This window comes from Cololabis saira, chromosome 24, assembly GCF_033807715.1.
Source record: "Cololabis saira isolate AMF1-May2022 chromosome 24, fColSai1.1, whole genome shotgun sequence".
NCBI lineage: Eukaryota > Metazoa > Chordata > Actinopteri > Beloniformes > Belonidae > Cololabis > Cololabis saira.
The window spans coordinates 19,559,414-19,579,940 of record NC_084610.1 but is presented as its reverse complement, the minus strand read 5'-3'; the positions used below and the strand labels follow the sequence as shown (position 1 = coordinate 19,579,940).

The 20,527-nt window shown below is 39.2% G+C and overlaps 1 protein-coding gene across 3 annotated transcripts in view; it reads right to left on the bottom strand.

The window, feature by feature from the left end:
* Positions 1–20,527, bottom strand: part of dmd (dystrophin) — a 361,679-nt gene that overhangs the window by 175,125 nt on the left and 166,027 nt on the right. For 2 of the 3 annotated variants that reach the window (XM_061715918.1, XM_061715920.1), the window contains exons 15-23: positions 15,226–15,345; positions 12,575–12,676; positions 11,150–11,257; positions 10,866–11,045; positions 7,366–7,535; positions 7,230–7,265; positions 4,203–4,326; positions 2,852–2,930; positions 967–1,079 (exon numbers count right to left, since the gene is read on the bottom strand). In XM_061715918.1, coding sequence (XP_061571902.1) covers positions 967–1,079; positions 2,852–2,930; positions 4,203–4,326; positions 7,230–7,265; positions 7,366–7,535; positions 10,866–11,045; positions 11,150–11,257; positions 12,575–12,676; positions 15,226–15,345 — 1,032 coding nt within the window. The remainder of the gene's footprint in view (positions 1–966; positions 1,080–2,851; positions 2,931–4,202; positions 4,327–7,229; positions 7,266–7,365; positions 7,536–10,865; positions 11,046–11,149; positions 11,258–12,574; positions 12,677–15,225; positions 15,346–20,527) is intronic. The other variant, XM_061715919.1, reaches the window with a different exon arrangement.

Below are 20,527 nucleotides of genomic sequence, written 5' to 3'. Positions count from 1 at the left end.
AACACGCTTAGGAAATGACATGACAGATAACTGAATAAGCTAGTTTTCAATTCCCTAATATGTAAACAAGAAAAAAACTCACAAAGACCTGTCTTGTTTTATAAGTTAGCATTAAAGCTACCTGAAAGTGAAGCTAACCACATCAAACGTGTGATAACATAAGAACTACTCACTTTTTTTAATGGTAGCGCTAACTGAAGAACAATGCAGCGAGTTTCATTCTGTGCTATCGAATGAGCCTTCAAAGATTAGACTTTCAGTGCGTCCGAAATGCCATACTAAACAGTACATACTCAAAAAGTACACTTAAGTTAGGCACTCTTGAGTAAATATCAGTAGTATGCATTAATTCGGACACACACAGCACTTCCTGCCGTTGGGAGGGGGAGTTGTTACCATGGTAACAACTCCTCTCACAGCAGCAGTAGCAGCACCGCTCCGCTCTTTCCCATTTATCCTGGCCGAAACAAGATGACATTATGTAATATTATTATATACTAATGTTATAATATTAATATTATATAATAATATTATTATACTTAATATTATACTTATGAGTATCTGTGGAGCACTTAGCAACCAAACGCCGCTGCATTGCATTGTGGGAAGTTTTTTGCTTAGCTAGTGTCCATAAACCCATACTAATAAATTCCTCCAGAATGAGTATGGATAGCGCATACTATTGTTTCGGACGCACTAAAAAATCTCACATACTGTTTTTGCTAGTCATTAGGGTGGAAGTATGGAATTTCGGATGCAGCTTATCATTTTTTTTCATAACCTTATGACAAAAATTGGCGTTTCTACTTTTACAGGCTTTACCAAGATAAATTAAAACTGTTTCATAACTGCGTAAGTTCAGAAATGTCCTTTTTGAGGAGGTTTGTGAGACAAAGTTCCTTTGCCACAAAAGAATAACGACCTCACACAAAAACAAGCATGCACGCCCTCACGCCCCCTGGATACCTTGGTCTGGTAGGCCAGCCATGCCAGCTTGTCAGCCAATAGGGAACAGAATCCCACCCAGCGCTGGTTCAACTGATCCGCTGCCTGAGCAATGTCGTCAGCACGACTTCCCTCTGTGATGGGAGGACAGAAACGGTGAAGACGGGCCGACATGCACACATGCAATAAAAAAATAATAAAAACATTTAAATGTTGTTTTACTCTTTAAATAGACATAAGTGATGTGCAAAAACAGGGAACCAGAGAAACAACATTTTTAGCATTGCTGCATCTCGGCTGATGCTGCAGCTGCTGCTCCACTGCAGCTTTGAATGAGGCTGATCATGAAGGGTCCTCCACCTTAGACTTGTTAGCCTGAGGGGTCTGCAGAGTATCTTAGCTGTTGCTAGGACTGTCCAAAACAACCCCTTAGTCCTGTTAGGATTTTATGAAATTGTTTAAAAGTTTGAAGGGTTTTTCTATATTTGCAGGGTCATCTCCTGTTTAGGAGTTCAGCTATAATTTTATGACTAAGCTGTTAAAGTAGTTCAGATATTTACTCTTCGTTAGGCGAGGACACTGATGGGTCTTATATCTTGGTTGACATCTTAAGTATGTCCTTTTCGAGCCTTGTGGCCCATAGTTTATCTCTGGTTTCTGTAGCGCAAACAAACAGGAGGAAGTATCTATCGTTAGATATTTCCTATTCATACACCTTGGTGAAGCATCTTTCCCAAGGATGCACAAAGCGATACAAGTGCCAGGGTTCAAACCCACGACCTTCAGATCATGAGCCCAAAACCCTAACCACTAGGCCACTCCGCTCCAACGTGTGCCTTTTTCTCCTACCTTTGTGGTTTGAGAGAAGTGTACCTCCGGCCGGAAAACATTGTGCATGATATAATAAAAGCTTCTATTAACTTTGATTCTATTTCACTGGTTTTCTTATGGTGCACCAGACAAACAAACACGAGGATCTTTCAGTCCCTATAAAGTGGGATTAAGAGTCACTGTATAGGGACTCGTATGTAGAGAACCATCTAGTGAGTTCATCATCTGAACGAACACTGGACACTACTGCAGTCATTTTGTTGGTGCTGTTCATTCAGTCTTCATTGTTGCACAAATAAAACACTGATGACCACATATGAATTAATGTGTAGTCTATTTTTCAAAAGTCTGTTTATATAACATTGTATTCAATCTTTTTACTTTTATTCTGACAATTATTCAAATGACTGATTAAAACAAGATAAAATACAGAAAGACTTCATTTGGAACATTGCTAACGTCTGCTGTCAGACTACACCACTACCTGGGGAAACATCAGGTTTGCAAACAATCAGTAAAGTTCAGTTTTAGTTTAGTTTAGTTTATTGGTCCATTCAATTTCCACAACACAAATAACACAAAGTAGAGGTGTAAATCATAAGTATAATACAAAAAAAATAAAAAAGAATTATTTTTTTTTTTATATAATTTTTTGGTATATAAATATAAAATTTTATTTGGTTTTATTCATAAGACTTTGCACTCACAGCTTTTAGATTCATCCTCACATAAAAACACTCCTAACCCTAATAATTTATCAGACTCGTGTGACAGCAGAATTCTGGGTACAACTTTTTTATTTACATACAAATGTTCATCATTACGAATAGTTATAACATGGACAGATCTTTTTGAAAGCTATCTTACCCCATAGAAAAGAGCTTTTCTATGCTCTCAGAATTGCCAACAATTACACAAGGACAGAGGAGGACAAACAGCTCTCTCTGTCTCTCTCTCCATTCTCTATGAGTGTTTCTATGGAGACAAGATGAGAGGGTGGGACAGGTAGAGGCGTTGCCATAGAGACAGACAGGGTGTGCATGCCTGTGAATGAGTATGTGAGCGTGCAGATTACCCTGCTCGACGAGGCTCTGCGCCGTGCGTGTCGCCTCTTGAAGCTTCCTGTACTTCTCTGGCCGCTCTCGCTCGATTGCCTGTGGCAAACGGACAAAAAGTTAAAGGAGACGGGGCAGAGCGAGAGAGCGCGAGTCAAAGGCCAGGAGAGCTGAATAGATGGAAAGAATGACGGCGAAACTGCAAGTTATCAAAGAATAAGAAACACATGTATAAATAAACTCAGCGCCAGTGCTAAATAATACATTTGTGTAGATTTCTGTAGGCAATTCTGAACTTATTCTACAGAAACTACTCTGTACTAAACATGTTTAACAAACCATTTTTATAGCTTAGAATGAAAATATACATTTCAATTTTTTAAAAAGGTAAGTACACCTATAGAAGATAAACTTGAACTTTCTACATTGTAATGCAGACAATGCCTCACACTTTGGTTTTTGGATTTCTCAAAAAATCTCTAGTCAAAACAAGATGCCAAACAAATAACTAAAACCCACTAGAAACACTAAACACAAAACAGGTTCACGTCCCAGTCCTGAGACCTTCAGGGCGTCTTTCCTCCTTTTATCCACCTGGAGGCAGCACCTCAAAACTCACCCTCTCCGTCTCTTTTAGTCCCACTTTACCCCCTTCCTCAGCAACCAAATGCCGTGCATTGTCAGAAAATCTTTGATTGGTTGCTGTGATGCATTTTTCCACCAATAGGAAAGGGGGTGTCGTGATTTTATTTTTACTTTTGTGCTTGCAAGATCTTTCCCCAGAAACGCTAGATTCTACTGTTTCTTTCTGCACCAAATGAGACTTTTTGACACGCTGGCGTGTCCTGAGAGTTAGGATGAAATATTTATGTTAGCCATACTTTCTTTCCCCCTTAATAACTCCTTCCTCCAGTAGCCCAGGTTTGATTTAGCCTCAGGGACCTGAAATGGTTGCTGCTTGTGTCTCTGATTGTTCTCGTGTCTGTTTGGTTTTTTTCTCTTACAGATCTCCAAGGCTTGTGTGCTCGTTGTGCGTTTCCCTGTTTTTCGTGTTTTAGACTAGCAGCAGATGTCATTTATAATATAAGCCGGAGGACCCTCCACTCATCAAGGATATCTCATTGCATCTTATAGAGTCAACAACAAAAAACAACAGTATCTCGTATTCATTGTCCCGCGATGCAAGGCTTTCATTTGGGAAATCTATAAAATATATTTCTGACACGAATTTACAATTGAACCTTCTGATTCTAGCTGCACATATGTACTCTGAATTTCCCTCGGGAGTAGTATCTACCTATCTATCATCTTTTACATTTGAACACAAAAGGCCCCGTGTGGCCCTCCACGTACATATAAGGTTTTTATTACCTGCACTTTGTCATGTAGTTCTTGAATGCTCCCATCTTTGCGTGATACGGATAACTCAGGACTCTGTAGGATGGCCTCGCCACGGGTCATGTAGCTGTGGACCTCTGTGAAGTCAACGTCAAACCTAAAAAACGCACACACGCACACACATACACTTACATTAGCAGTGTTCTGCCCAGACATGCAGATCTTCTGTAAAAACTACAGTTTTAAGATGGCACCTTAACCCTAAATGATAAAAAAAAGATATTCAATGAATATTTTATTAATATATATATATATATATATATATATATATATATATATATATATATATATATATATATATATATAAAATTATTTTATTTTTTTATGTTTTATTTTCCATTAAAAAAAAAGATTTTCAATGGGAAACTGCCCGTATTTAGTCCTCATTTTCACCAAGTATTAAATATTAACCACATTTTTTTTTGTCTGAATATATATTAATGGTTAATACCATGTTGGTAAAAACCTGAGGCATATATATATATATAAATGCATTTTTAATATATAATATATACTTTAATATATCATATATATTTATTTTATTGTATATATATATATATATATATATATATATATATATATATATATATATATATATATATATATATTTATATATATATATTTTTTTTTAAATGTGAAAAAAAAGGAAAACTGCCAGTATTAAGTCCTCATTTTCACCAAGTATTAAATATTAACCAAATATTAAATGTGATTCTGCACCAGCCAGTTGGGACAGCGTTATAATTTCAAATCTTCAGTAGTGAAAGAGGCGTTCAGCAGCTCTAAAGAGGCCCGCGTACAACAATAACCCTGCGCAAATAATCACGACTTACGTCATTGTTTCAAAGAAAACTTATAGCTACATTATTCATGTGAATTAGTCATGTAGGCACAAAGAAAGGTCTATATGGATAATTAAAAGCCTGCCCACATGACTTTCAAAAAAACAGTTACTTCAAATCTGAGCAGACCTTAGATTTCACACTGAAATGTAAAATATTGGCGATGGACTCTTATTGGTCCTGGAGCTCCAAAACTAAAGGGTCCCTACAGATGATGCCAACCATGGGATAAACAGCCCTGCTGCCAGTCTCTCCATCTTATTCCCACCACAGATTGTGGTGAAACGGAGCATGCTTTTAAACAAAAAACAAAAAATTAAAAACCCCAGGTAACTCAACTGGCCACTGAGGCCTGTTACCTGTTGAAGAAGTTAAACAGAGTTGACAGACTGTTCAAAAGAGCACCTTTGTCCAAGTAAGTGCTTCATCTGTCTGGGAAAGGACAGCTCACCTTAGAGCAACCTGCGGCTCTAGAGCCGCATACGGCTCTTTAGCGCCGCCCTAGTGGCTCCTGGAGCTTTTTCAAAAATGTTTGACCTTTTTTTTCCTTTTTTTCTCTTTTTTTCCTTTTTTTGTTCTTTTTATCTTTTTTTCCTTTTTTCTTCTTTTTTTCAATTTTTTTTCCTTTTTTTCTTCTTTTTTTCTCTTTTTTTCTCCCTTTTTCCTTTCCTTTTTAATCTCGATATTTCAACTTTTTTCTCGAAATTTTGACTTTTTTCCTCGACATTTCGACTTTTTTTCTTGACGTTTCGACTTTTTTCTCAACATTTCGACTTTTTTCTCGTCATTTCGAATTTTTTTCTCGACATTTCAACTTTTGTCTCAAGATTGTACTTTAACATTAATCTTGACATTTCGACTTTTTTCTCGAAATTTCGACTTTTTTCTCGAAGTGCATAATTAAAAAAAAGAATCTTCCCCCAGTTATAACTAATATAGGCTTATACAAGACTTTTCACTTTTTGCGGCACCAGACATATTTGTGTTTTGTGTTTTTGATCCAATATGGCTCTTTCAACATTTTGGTTTGCCGACCCCTGCCTTAGAGTGAACAATATGATCTGTTTATAGATCACTGTTGCTGCACATAGTGTTGGACTGTTAAGTCCCCTTATTGCATCATCTTATTGCAGCGTGTTTTCTGTTGTTACAGTGTGTTCATCCATGTTTTTGTGCTTTCAGCCGCATTGTGTGCTGCTTTTCATTTGCATGATGCATATCACACCCATGTCTGCATTTTGAAGCTTAAAGCTTCAAGCTTTTGAGAAAACCCAGCACACCCATCGCTATTCCAGTCACACACCCTTCTCAGGGAAGAAGCCAGCAGTATTGTGCTCTCCTTGGTCATCTTGCCCTCAAGTCTTTGTCCCCAACCAGTCGTTTTTAGAGTGGATCCCGCTAATATCACTGGATGATGAACGCGTGTTTAACGTGGGTTGGCAATATAAATGCAAGGCGTGTTATTTGTCATCTTGGGCCTGAAGGCGAGTTGGGAAGGGGGGGGTGGCGAGTAGGGAGGTGTTATCCGCGAAACATAACGTAACCTGTGTAGAATGACGTATTGTCCTACATCAGCACATCGAGGGCCGAAGAACATAACCTCCTATCTGAAAATTTCACTTTTTTGGGAAAACAAAAAAAAAAACTGTACCTGGTTGGTATCATTAACACATAATATAGTAATATAGTCCCAAAACAGTGAAATGTATTGGGGTATCCTTTAAAAATAGCATTCTACAAGAAAACAACACAGTTTTTTGTGTTTTCCCAAAAAAGTGAAATTTTCAGATGTTATCAGAGTTGTTTCAGAGGTTATGTTCTTCGGCTCTCGACATGTTTCAAAGCGAGGATGGATGAACATCAGGATGAGGCAGCCATAGGGGTTTGATAAAAAAATAAACAGGATCATTGCCGTAAATTAAACTAAACACTTGAAATTTTCAGGCAGACATTATGACTCAGGGCAATAAAAAGAGGGAATCAAAACTAAAAACGGGTGTAAAATGTTGAAACACAGGGACAGTGCCTTCTAACCACTGAGCCACTTTTTATTCAATACATTTCTATTTTTTTTTAATCTAATATTTTTTATTAACAATTGTTTAGTTTCAAGGTTCATCGGAATCGTCATTAGAACCTGTAGTTTTTTATTACCTACCTGCTGAGATAGGTCAGCAGAAAAGGGTGCATGAAACTGAACAATTCACAGTCGTTAGAAAACTTCTAAAAAGTACATTATGATATAATGATAATGAACTTCAGTCAATGTTTCAGGTATAGCAGCACACACTTACCTTTTCCTGAGCTCAGAATCTACAACTACTTGTCTTTTCTTTTGTGGTGGCGGTGACTCTCGAGTACGGCGTAAAGCTGACACCTTCTCTCTTGTTGTTACCTTGGTAACGGTTGCAGTGACAGAATGGGTCATCTCAGACTGCTTGGTGATGCTGGCAACTGTAGATAGCTGAGTTTGAAGGCAAAAAAAGAAAAAAGAAAATCAATTTCGACAAAAAAAATTGTCACAACCAGAGGACCAATTACATGGATGTCTACACGCCCAAAGACACTCCGACCTTGGTGCTACACACATGATGTAACAATCACTCTGCACAGTATTTATAAACATTATTCAAAAATTAGAAGACAATTAACCTAATAAAAAATAAAAAAAAAATTTTAAAAAAAGAAGACAATTAGCCTATATCACAACTAGGGGTGGTACGATACGGGTAACTGACGATTCAATACTGTGGCGATATGTGGCCCACGATAACGATAATATCACGATACACGATATCTACGATATTGGATATATTGATTAATTTGAGTTAGGGTTATTAAAAAATTTTTTGAGCTTTTGCCTGAATTATATGACTGTAAAATAAATAATTTAACAATAATTATTGTGAAATAACTAAGGAATAAATAATGAACAATAGTGCAGTGACAACTGCGTAAATCCATTATGTGTGTTGTAATAAAATATCGATATTTGCCGTCAGTTTATCGATTATTTATTGCGACAATATATTGCGCAACAATATATTGCAATATAAATTTTTTTCCCCACCACTACAACCAAAATTCCCAAAAACTTGGGACACTGTGGAAAAGGTAAAAAAAAAGAAAAACAATGATTTGTAAACATCATAAACTCAAACTTTGAAGATCCCATCATGTATCGCTATAGTGATCATGATCACGATACAGAGAATCAGCAGGAATCATGTGCAATGCACAAGGATGAGGTTAACGCTGGAAGCACAGAGGTTCTAGAGCTTATGTTTCTGGTGCCTTTCCAGATGTACTCCTTCCACCGTCCAAAAATATCTCCAGTTGAGGTCAACAGTTCCCCACCTCCACTGTAAACAGTCTTGGCAGAGTATTGCTTCCCCTTTCTGAGGCGCCGGACAGTTTGCCAGAATTCTTTTGAGGCCGACTGATTGTCCTCCTCCATGTTTTCACAGAACTCCAGGACCGCCCAGGCTGTGGCTTCCTTGGCCTGCTGGTACCTGTCAACTGGATTAGCAGTCCCACAGGCCAATATCGCCTGATAGGACTCCTTTTTCAGCCCGACAGCAGCCCTTACATCTGGTGTGGACCACCGGGTTCAGGGGTTGCCACCACGACAGCCATCAGAGAGCTCGTGTCCACAACTTTGAGCCGCTGCATTGACAATGGAGGCAGAGAACATTGCACGCTTGGACCCAATGACCCCAGACTCCCTCTGAATCTGGGAGAAGTTCTCCTGGATGTGGGAGCGAAAGATTTCCCCGATAGAAGACTGTTCCAGATGTTCCCAACAAACCCTCCCCATATGTTTGGGTCTGCCACGTCTGTCCAACTTTCTCATCTGCCAGCGTATCCAACTCAACACCAGGGGGTGATTGATTGACAGATCGGCTCCACTCTTTACCCGAAGACATACGGTCGAAGATCAGATGAAACGACAACAAAGTCGATCATCGACCTCCGGACTAGGGTATCCTGGTGCCACGTGCACTGATGGACACCCTTATGCTCTATCATGGTGTTTCTTATGGACAAACTGTGACTAGACAACAATGGACGGCTCGTCTGAGGACGACCTAGAGAGTACAGAAGTCCAATAACAGAGCACCACACTGGTTCAAATCGGAGGGGCTGTTCCTCACAGTCACGCCCCTCCAGGTATCACTGTCATTGCCCACATGAGCATTGAAGTCCCCCAGTAGAACAATAGCGTCCCCAATCAGAGCACTATCCAGTACTCCTCCCAGGGACTCCAAGAAGGCCGGGTACTTTGTAATACTGTTTGGCCCGTAGGCACAAACAACAGCAAGAGACCTATCCCCGACCTGAAGGTGCAAGGAAGCGACCCTCTCGTTCACCGAGGTGAACTACAACACACGCTGGGGAGCTATTAGCAAGCCCACACCAGCTTGCCACCGATCACCCCGGGCTGCTCTAGAGTAGTATAGGGGCCAGCCGCTCTTAAGGAGCTGGGTTCCAGTGCCCAAGCTGTGCAAGGAGGTTAGCCCGGCTATCTCTAGCCGGTGCCTCTCAACCTCCCGCACAAGCTCTGGCTTCTTCACCCCCAGTGAGGTGACATTCCTGTCATGGTTTCCCAGTTGGGGATAGGTTTTTTCCATGATCACTCACTCTCCTGTCATTCCAGATCCTGCCACCCTCATCAGCCAGACATCTTCTCATTCCCCTCACCTGTGCTTCCCCGCCCATCTCCACACCTGGTTCCCATTATCATCAGTTTCCCTTTATATACCGGCCCATTTCCACATGCCAGTTGCCAGATTGTCTAATGTTCATGCCTAGCTTTCCAGCGTTCCTGATTCTGTCTGTTTCTGCCTGCCTGCCTGCGACTTTGCCTGATTCCCGGTTTTTGGATTTTTGCCTGCCCCTTTGGATTTGTCTGCCTGATCTGCCTGTCTGCCCGGTTTTTGACTCCTGCCTACCTTTGACCCGATTAAAGCCTCTTGGACTCTGATACTCTGTTTGTTGTTGTGCATTTGGGTTCTCTGTCTTTTGAGCCGTGACAATTCCATGACCCTATTGCCTGAGTTTCGGGGATTGGGTCATCAAAGCACCATGCCGTGACTGCTACTCAAACCCCGTTGCACTAGCCCCTCATGGACCTTCCTGCGGGTGGTGATCCTTCTGCAAGGCTGGCCTACGTTGCACTTTGGGGCTAAGCCTGGCCGGGTTCTGTGGGCAAAGACCTGATCACCAAGCGCTGGCCTTTGAGCCCCAACCCCAGGCCTGGCTCTGGAGTGGCGCCCCGGTAACGCAAATCCGGGCAATGTTGTATACAGGAACAGAGATTTTTATAAAACCAAGATGCAGGACAAAATTGATGGAACGTTGTGTTTCTGTGAAAGGAATCAATTTATGGAACAATCTGAACAAAGAAAACAAAGAATCCAAATCGAACATTACATTCAAAAGAACAATTAAAGCCTGTATGTTAAGGAAATTTAACGAAAAATGTTGAGTTTGATTGACATACCCGTAGGCGGTGGTAATTTTATTTAATGTTATTTTAATTTTATTTTAGTTGTTTTTATTCACTTAGTTGTTTTTTTTTATTTTTTATTTTTATTTTTTATTATTATTAATTTATGTTATTTGTGAAAGGGGCAGATCAGATGAGATTCTTCTTCTTTCTGCTCCCTTTTCATTCATAAGTTAGGAACATTTGTATTTGTGTTTGTATTAAATTGTTTTGTTTTTTGAATGAAATAAAGAATAAAATGAAAATGAAATGAAATGCAGCAAAAATCAGCTATGACTGACATACCTGGGAGTGGTTCGTCTCAAGGCTCTGAACCAAACGGTCCCAACGCTGGGCAAAGCTGTCCAGTCTGGCCTCCAGTTTACTGGCCACTTCTTTGTTTTTAATACTTGACAACAGGTCCTGACTCAAAGAGCACAGCTTATCCATCGTGGGGTGCTTTGCCTCAAGATCTGCTTTTACCACCTGAAGAGACATAGAGAGACAAAACATTTGCTGCTACTGTAAACCTTGCCGGTACACCTATAATTTTCAGGTGAGGACAGTAGACCTGTTGCAGAGAAACTCACAGAAAGAGTGCAGAGACAGGTAACCATCTCTGCATGTTCTTTCAGGTCGGACGTCTTAATAGAGCGAACAAGCTCCTCCTTCTGAGTCAGCCAGCCGTCAAATAAACCCTGTCAGAAAAGATTAAAGAGAGAGAAAATAAGGAGCCAAAGATGAAAATAGTGCATAAACAAAGAACAAAAAAAGAAGACAGGGGAAGAAAGAAAAAATAAGAAGGAAGGAAAGAGAGTAAATACTTGGGGGAAATAAAAAAGGATGAGAACAGATGGTGGGAAGGGAAATGTGCAAAGGAGATGGAAGAAGATAAGATGATGACAGGAAAGAAAAAAAGGTAAAGGAGCAGTAGAATAGAAGCGATAACGAGAGCAACCAATACAAGAAAGAATGATGCAAAAGAAAGAAACTGAAACATAAGAGAAATTAAAAGAAGCTATAGGACAAAACTGATTAAGTAGTTTACGGAATAAAAAGTAAAAAAAGATCGGGAACAATGAGTTTGAGTAAAAAAGACAAGAGAAATGGGGATGAACATAGACTAGAAGAAAGGGGAAAATAAAGGGAGGAAAATAAAAGGACATAAAGATGAGGAGGAAGTCAAAGCAAAAGTAAAAAAAATATGGAAAACAAGACAAGGATGTAGAACTGTGGGAGAAAAGAAGAGAAATAGAGAAGTACACAGATCTGTGAGATAAACAAGCAGAAATAAAGGAAGCAGAAGTAAAAGAATATAAAAAAGGAAAAGACGTGAAAAGCAAAGGAAACTAGACAAACACTCAAACGGTGAGAAAAGTGGCTAAAATGAGAGGGAACAAAGACATGAAGATAGATAAAGTATTAGAAAACCCAAAATGAGAAGAAGGAAAGTGAAGGCAAGAAAAGATGAAACGAGGAGAGTTTCACACAAAAAGAGGAATAAGTTGTATGTATTTTCATATGCTTGGAATAAATTTAATTACATTTGGTGTCATGGGAAGCTCTGTCATTATAAAGTTGTGAAGTGATTAGTCTGCTTTGAACTCAGTTCTGGTCCCCCTTAAAACTGCCCTGAGGCTATTTTCTACACATTTGAGAGAAACAAAAAACGGATGAAACACAGTTCTAGTTTTAGTTCTAGTTCTTCCGATTTGTGTAGGAAAACCACTGAAAATAGCATATTTATAAAGCAGGTGGAAGCAGGTTTAGGTGTTTCTGAGTGATTTCCATGCTCCAGAACAGAAATCCTCAGCATGTGCAGTTCTTGGTAAGAGATACCAACAATAACCCACACCTGTGATTCACGGCTTTGTCTACCCATTCACCTCCTTCAGTAACTTACCGAGGCAGTATAAAATAGAACATGGGAAAATATTAGGCTAGCTATGTCAGTATCTATTCAGCTTTAGCTATATTGCAATCATCTTTGCTCAATTCAACACACAAACCCTCACCTGTTCATTAGTGAAGTGTTGCCATTTCAATAAGATCTCCTGAAGCAGAATCCAACGCTCTTCTGTCCATCTGCAAATAGTGGCCCAACGGTCACCAAGAACCTGCCCACATGTAAAAAAAAGTGATTTAATAATATAATAATGATATAATGATAAGTATCAGCACCTACAATAGTCTTTTTTCTTTTTTTGCTTCCCCCAAGGGACTCCAATATCAATATTTTCTCCAAACTGCCTTACAGGCTGTCTGATTAGCATTTTGCCTTGGGAAATTACTTTTATCTTTTATGACTAGTGTTTTAGATTGCTGTTGTGTTCCCAGCTTTGACATTTGAAAAAATAAAACAAAAGACTGCTCTTGTAGAAGTCACTGTGCCAAAATAGCTGTAATAGAATAAACTTTTCTCCAAAACCAATGAAAATTTGAGGTGATCTCACAAGTACAATCTTCTGATGTAACTTTCAGCCTCCGACAGACTCACTGATGAAAAATAGGCGAGTTTACTAGGGAGATGCTTATGAGCAGCTTTAGACCAAAAAGCTGACCCGAGACATACACACACACACAATCTGTACTGTAAATATTTATGTAGATAAATGGATATATTAACGGGCGGATGGATGGATGGATGTGTGATAGAGGGAAGGAGAGAAGGAGCAGTACTTTTTCAGGATTAACACAAATCCTGTGTTTTTGTAATCTCTGAACCCATAAAGGATGAGGGATAAAACAGAGGTCACAATAGCAGCGTTTCTACTAGTGGAAGTTCCAGGTAGATTTTTGGGGGTGGAATGTTGATACTCATCTCCATTTACACTAATTGCCCCGCAAAAGTGGCCTTTAAGAACCTTTACGAGGCGAAAGACGTTCCTGTTGCAGGAAACGTACTCAGGTTGGCCTACTGGAACATCCTGGCGGTGTCTCTGCTGATCAGGATTCCTACATTACATTCAGAACTCTCGCGTAAACATAAGTATAAACAATAGACTGACGAGTCTGTTCAGGCTTTGTTGGGGTATTACGCCAATGTCGAGGTCTGGCTTTATTTTGTTTTAAATCTCAGTCGCTACCACTTTGTCTGTCTGTATGAAAAGCAAACAAAAACATAGGTAGGATCCTACGTTTACATGTTTCTTCTTTTTTCATCTCTTTTGTGTTGCTGGCCATATGCGAACAGCAAAAAATTGCAAATATCGCCACCTGCTGGATAGCTGTGTTACTTGTTCAGTCAATGGTTCTTGTGTGGCGCTACAGTGTCATGGAGGCCTGCCGGCCCACTCCCCGTTCTAATCTTCTGACAGTGCCTGAAATTATCCGACTCTGTTTCTGACTAGCCAATTAAAATACAACTTGAGGGCCCCGGATAGCTTAGCTGGTCGAGTGGGCACACCGTATACAGATGCCCCTCGCAGGTTTGAATTCCAGCCTGTGGCTCTTTAATGTGCGTCTTCCTCCGTTCTCTACCCAAGTTTCCTGTCCAGCCACTTTAATGGAAGACGGTTTATCTAAAAATATTTCTCTCTCATTATTGTGGTATTTAGCTAAATTAAATAATTTTGGTAAACCTGACTGACCTGAAACAGGAGAAGTTTAGTCTGATTTAACTTCAGACAGTGAGACAAAAATATAATGTGCCTTTTTGCACAGTTTATGTAAACTTCTGGTTTCACCTCTGTGTGTGTGTGTGTGTGTGTGTGTGTGTGTGTGTGTATACATTTTATATATATATATATATATATATATATATATATATATATATATATATAGATATTGCAAAATTGTAATAAGATGGCATGTTTCTTTCTGCAGCCTGCATCACATCACAACGTCACAGTTGTACCCTGCACTTTCCTAGTAAAACTCACATCCACAGTTGACGTATTCTCCTGAATCATGACCAGGAATGCCTTCTCCTTCGACAAATATTTTTAAAAGAATTTTACTGGCACAGAAAGCTGCTGCTCATTTGCCTTCTTGCTTGTCTATTGCTCTGCATGCTGACGATGGAACCAACATCCAGCTACATCGGATTGTAGCGTACGACACAAGGGGGCATCATCGTACAGTCTGTACACACCGTTTCTGATGTCCCACCCAAGATTAAGCAGATCCAATCTGTACGTTGCGAGTTGCAATCATCTTATAAAACTGTAAAAAAAATAATGCTGTTTGTAAGAACCTTTACAGGTTGTATGTTTTGCAATTAATTAATTTTTGGTTTATAAATATGCTAACTAGGGGTGGGTATGAATCAGCGATACCCCAGCATTACAAATTATATTTTGTACATTTAAATAAAAAAATTATATTTAAATATAAATAATTACATCTTTAACCATTTCTCTCCTTTGTTCTCACAATAGTTTTTTTTTCAACTTGGCTTGAAAAAAAAACTGCTAATTTTGAGAAGTCAACACTTAAAACTAACATTTGCTGATTTGACAAAAAGTCAATTGAAGCTGCTACAGTGGTTTTTCTGGTCCTCCCAGCTACTGGGCTTAGCTGCTTCTTCTTATGGCCACGTAAAATAGTATTTCACCTTTTACGCACTATTACGCGACGTGAGATTCCTGGGGACATCTAAGGACAGGATAACAAAACGGGAATGTTTGGTCACATAAGGGCCGTGTATGTGTGTGCGTGTACTTGCCTGAAGTTTGCTCTCCAAGGCGGAAGTGGCGCTGTCTCCACTGGTCTCATCCACCACCACCACCATGTGGGTCAAAGAATTCACCCTCACCTGCTCCAGCTCCAGGTCCTCCTGCAGGAGCTGCAGCCAGAACAGGAACATATCTAAACTCAAGCACGATACACACACATGCACTCACAAAGCTCATGTCATGGCTGAATATGAATGAACTGGAGCTCAACGTCAGACAGTAGGCTTCCAGAGCAGATAAAAACACGGTTGCACTGGGTTATAAAATCAGGCTCCTGTGATGAGATTTCTTACCAAAATAATAGCAAAAATAGTACAGTCAAAAAGTAAAACCCCTTTGGCAGATCCGTGTCTACATTCTGGTCCACATGGCATGAAAATTATTGGTTATTTGAAGTTGCTTTCAGTCAATCTGTTATGCAACTTTGGCTTTAGTCTGAACATGTGCAGCACAGTTAGTTGCTTTACTCCATCATCTTGGCTGACAATCAATTCTTTAAACAAAACAATGAAAGATCAGTGTAAGACATACACTCCCCTTCAAGGGTGTGTGTATAGTGAGTGTATGTATAAACAGTGACAGACTACTGTGCAGTCTCTCACAGACTGCCAAGTAGAAGTTTGTTGCTTTTATTTTATTTCTTATTTAAGCATACTCTTAAATTAAATCTTTTTGAAAACCGTTAGTGTATGGATAAACTAACGGTTATGGTTATCGATAAGCCCTGAATACAGGCATTGTGACGTAGAATTGTCAAATTGGTTTAATTCACTGCACGACTCGGCACAGATTACTTTTGTAATACTGTATTTGACCTGGTCTTTGTACGTTTTGACCGTATAGAAACTTATTTCTTGCCGATCTAAGGATGAGATGTACCTGCTGGACTCTACTGCCCTTACTTTTTCAAAACTTGTCCTTTTTATTATTTTACCTCTTTTCTTATAATTTTATTACATTTTATTTATTATTTAGAATCAGAATCAGAATCAGCTTTATTGGCCAGGTTAGAACATTGTCCAACAAGGAATTTGACTCCGGTAGTTTCGCTCTCTATGGTATTAAAGGTGTTCAATAAACAAATGAACAATAGACAAATGTGGAATTTCTATGTACAAAATTATAAACATTTTAAGATGCAGCAGTTTGAGGTAGTGAGAATAAAAAAAAGTATGACCCATTTACAATTTCTACAGACAAGAATTATGCAGAAAATACAAGATAAAAAATTAAAAATTGTACAAAGAAATACTAAGTGAGAGGTGCAGCAGAATGAGGCAGCATGAATATTAAAGAGATTTATATATTGCACATGTTTGGTTACTCTGAGACTGTTATTTGTGAGAGTTCATCAGAGCAACCGCTTGCGGGAAGAAACTGTCTCTGTGTCTGGAGGTTTTAGCGTAAAAAACAGAGAGCAAAACACCGAGGCGACCGTAGGCGGCGCCATCTTGCGTATCAATTTAGTGTTTAACTGTGTCTTGCCACTTTTAATGTTGATGTAAAGCACGTTTATTTTACCTTGTGTTGAATTGTGCTGTACAAATAAACTTGCCTTGCCATATACTTTACAAAAGACCTTGCACAATGAGTTGCTCCAACAAAGCCAAAAAACCCTGCACACTGGTCTCACCTGCTACTTCAGACGATTCCTCCGTATTTCTACCAACTTCTCCAACATCACAGTGCTGTTCGGAGATTAACAACCCACGTCTTTCCACAGATCAAAAACTCAGCTCACTTGACACCCGAGTGCCACTCATTAAGTTTTACACAGAGTTTCAACAACTTCGCCACAGTCTGGTTGACACGCTCTTTCTCAGGAAAACAAATCTTTGCAACCTTCAGTTAACGACCGAACCACCCATCTCTCCTCCATTAATCAGTTAGTCTCCTTTACTGCTGAAAACAAAATCATAAAAGCATCAATCCTGCATTTAAAAGGTAAGAGAGCTGTTATATTGGTAGAAAAGTACACTGATCCACAATTGTTTAAAAATAAGGAAATCACTCTTTTCACACACTTTTCTGACTTTCCTCCAACAATCATAAATTAACGTTTGAATTTTTTTGATTGACTGATTTTATTTTATTTTGTACATGTAAAAGACAACAATTAAAGAGAAGATAAGACAGCAAAACAAAATAAACAATTTTTAAATTAAAAAAAAACAATTAAATAATTTAATCCTTTAATACTTGATATCTTAATTTAAATGTGCAAAAAGGAGTAGGAAGAAGAGTAAATTTATTTAATCCTACCCACATTCACTAATCATTTATTAACAAGTATATACTATAATTATACTCACACACTGTACTCACACACATACAGTACCTATAAATACATACTGTACACATAGTTGAATATTTCTATATATTTGTACACACATGCCCATATAAATATACTTATTTACACTATACTATCTCTATATTAACTCCATCTGCTCTATATCTATATATATCTACGTACACACATATACACATACCTATTCACAAAATTTCACTATCCAAATAATGAATTTCTATCATTTCTGCTGAGAGGATGAGCGGCACCAGGTTCCTGGGGATGTAAATCTCGGAGGATCTCTCCTGAACAACTAACACCACACAGCTGACCCAGAAAGCCCAGAGAAGCCTCTACTTCAACCGATTTGCCTCTTCCATGCTCTCCTTCTACTGGGGCAGCATTGAGAGCATCATCACTGTTTTTCATCCATGTGTGGTACGGAAGCTGCATTGCCTCCTGCTTGCTAGAACAGTCACCAGGTCAGATTTCCAGGCCCCATCTGTTCCCCTTTTCATTAAACTTAAGATTATAAATACTTTTGATATCAATAAAATGCAAATCTGTATTTTTATTTACAAAATTCTGTATTCAAGCCAATCACCACCACTCCACTTCCAACAATACTTTTGTATAAAATCCAATATTCACAGTTATCCAACTAGATTAGCATCTCAACTCCATCCACCCCGATGTCGCACCATTAGAGGGAAATATAATATTAAATACAGAGGGGTCGCCCTGTGGAATAACATCTTGAACCTAGTACCTAGCACTCCATCCCTGCTTGTCTTCAAAAAAAGATTAAAAAACAAACTCATAGCTGAGATGTAAACGGCTTGTAGCTTGTGTGTCTCTACATTTACATAGAAGTACACCATACACTGTATATACATCCAGATGCTCTTTATTTTGGTTTATGCTACAGTCTGCTCCTGTTATCATATTTTTATGATGTCTATTTTAACTATTATTTAATCATCTTGTGTTTTTTTTTCTAAAGTATTTCTTGTTTTACTGTCTGAAGTGTATCATAGAGGGGAGGCCACTTGATAAGGTTTCTGACCTCTCCAGCACATTTTCTTTTATGTCGTTGTTTTTATACATTTTTTTTATTTTCTCTAAATGCATTCCATTGTATTTTTTTATTTTCTTCTTTCAAAAATGTGAAAATAAAAAAACAAAAAGAAAAAGATTCTGCAACACATAGTGAAGGCAGCCAGCAAGGTCACTGGTGTCCTCCTGCCCTCCTTCCAAGACATTTTCCATACCAGCCTCACCGCTAGACTCATTAAGATTGTTGAGGATCCTTCACATTTCTCCCACTCCCACTTCAGCCTGCTGCCTTCAGGGAGAAGGTTCCGGAGCATCCGGGCCGCTCTAAAAGACTGTTGAGCAGCGTCTTCCATCAGGCTGTCAGGATGCTGAACTCTATTGACTACCCCCCCCCCTCGACCCCCTCCCTCCGGATTGTAAATATTGTAAAAACTTACTTATAACCAACAATTGACCCTTCCTGCAAAATATCGTGCACACTTTGAACACTTCAACTGTCTGCCACTTACTGTATTTCACGGACCATTAGGCACACTTCATTAAATGGTGAATTCCAATAAAAGGTTATTCATTTTGGTCCCAAGCATCTTAGGAAGGGATTGTTTTGAAGTGTTGTTTTGATCAGGATTTGTCGTTTAAACCATATATTAATCAGGTTTGTAAAATAGCATTTTTCCATAATAATGCAAAGATTAGGAACATTCTCTCCCAGAGTGATGCGGAAAAACTAATTCATGCAGTTGTATCTTCTTAGCTAGATTACTGTAATGTATTATTAGCAGGATGACAAATTATTTCGCTGAATAGGCTCAAGATGATCCAAAATGCAGCAGCGCAAGTGCTGGCAGGAATCACCAAGAGAGACCACGACTCTCCAGTGTTAGCCTCCCTCTACTGGCTCCCTGTAAAACTTCAAAATATTATTACATGTGTATGAAGCCCAAACGGCCTAGCTCTGTGATATTTGCAAGACCTAATAGTACTGTATGTTCCTGGCAGAGTTCTCCGTTCTCGGAGTGCAGGTTTACTCGTAGTTCCTAGAGTATTCAAATGTAGATCTGGAGGACGGTCTTCTGCTTTAAGGAACCATTACTATGGAACCAACTTCCAATCTGGGTTAAGGAGGCTGACACCACCTCCACCTTTAAAACCAAACTTAAAAAGTTTCTGTTTAGTAAACCTCTAGTTAGTGTAAACTCTAGTGTGTTTAGGGCCAGTAGTCATAGCTGCAGCTGCAGGACCAGACTAGAGCAGCTGGACTGAAACAGAGCTTCATCCCATGCTGCTCTAGACCTACGCTCAGAGCCGGATTAACGCAAAGGCAGACTAGGCACGTGCCTAGGGCCCGACAGGGGGGGGGGCCCAGACAGAGGGACAAAAAAAAAAAAAAAAAAAAAATTTTTTTTTTTTTTTGTCTGCACACATATTAATGGTTGATAACATGCCGATAAAAACCTAAGGCATATATATATGTGCATTATTACTATATTTAGTATACATACATATATATATACGCATACATACGCACAGGGCCGCCGCAAGGGATGTGCGAACCGTGCGACCCCAAGGGGCCTGGCGCTATGGGCCGTTTTTTTTTTTCCCCAATTTTTTTTTTTTTTTTCCTTATAAATATCAACAGACCTAAATGTGTACTAGTCTGTGCATATCAATAAATATATGTGCAATGATGACACGTGTCTGTTGTTCAATACAACTGATCAGACCAAGCGCGGACACAAGCTAGTCTGATCCAGACGGGTGGAGTTGGAACAAACTGTCACACAATGTCGAGAGAACGAGACAGATTCAGGAAATTTCCATCAGGGGATGAAAAAAGAAAAAAACAAAAGAAAATGGAAGAGTTTAATGCCTCTCTGAAAGGCACGTTTGATAAATTTGTTACAAAAATCACCGATCCGCCCGGGTCTCAAGCAGCCATGGGGCCCCGC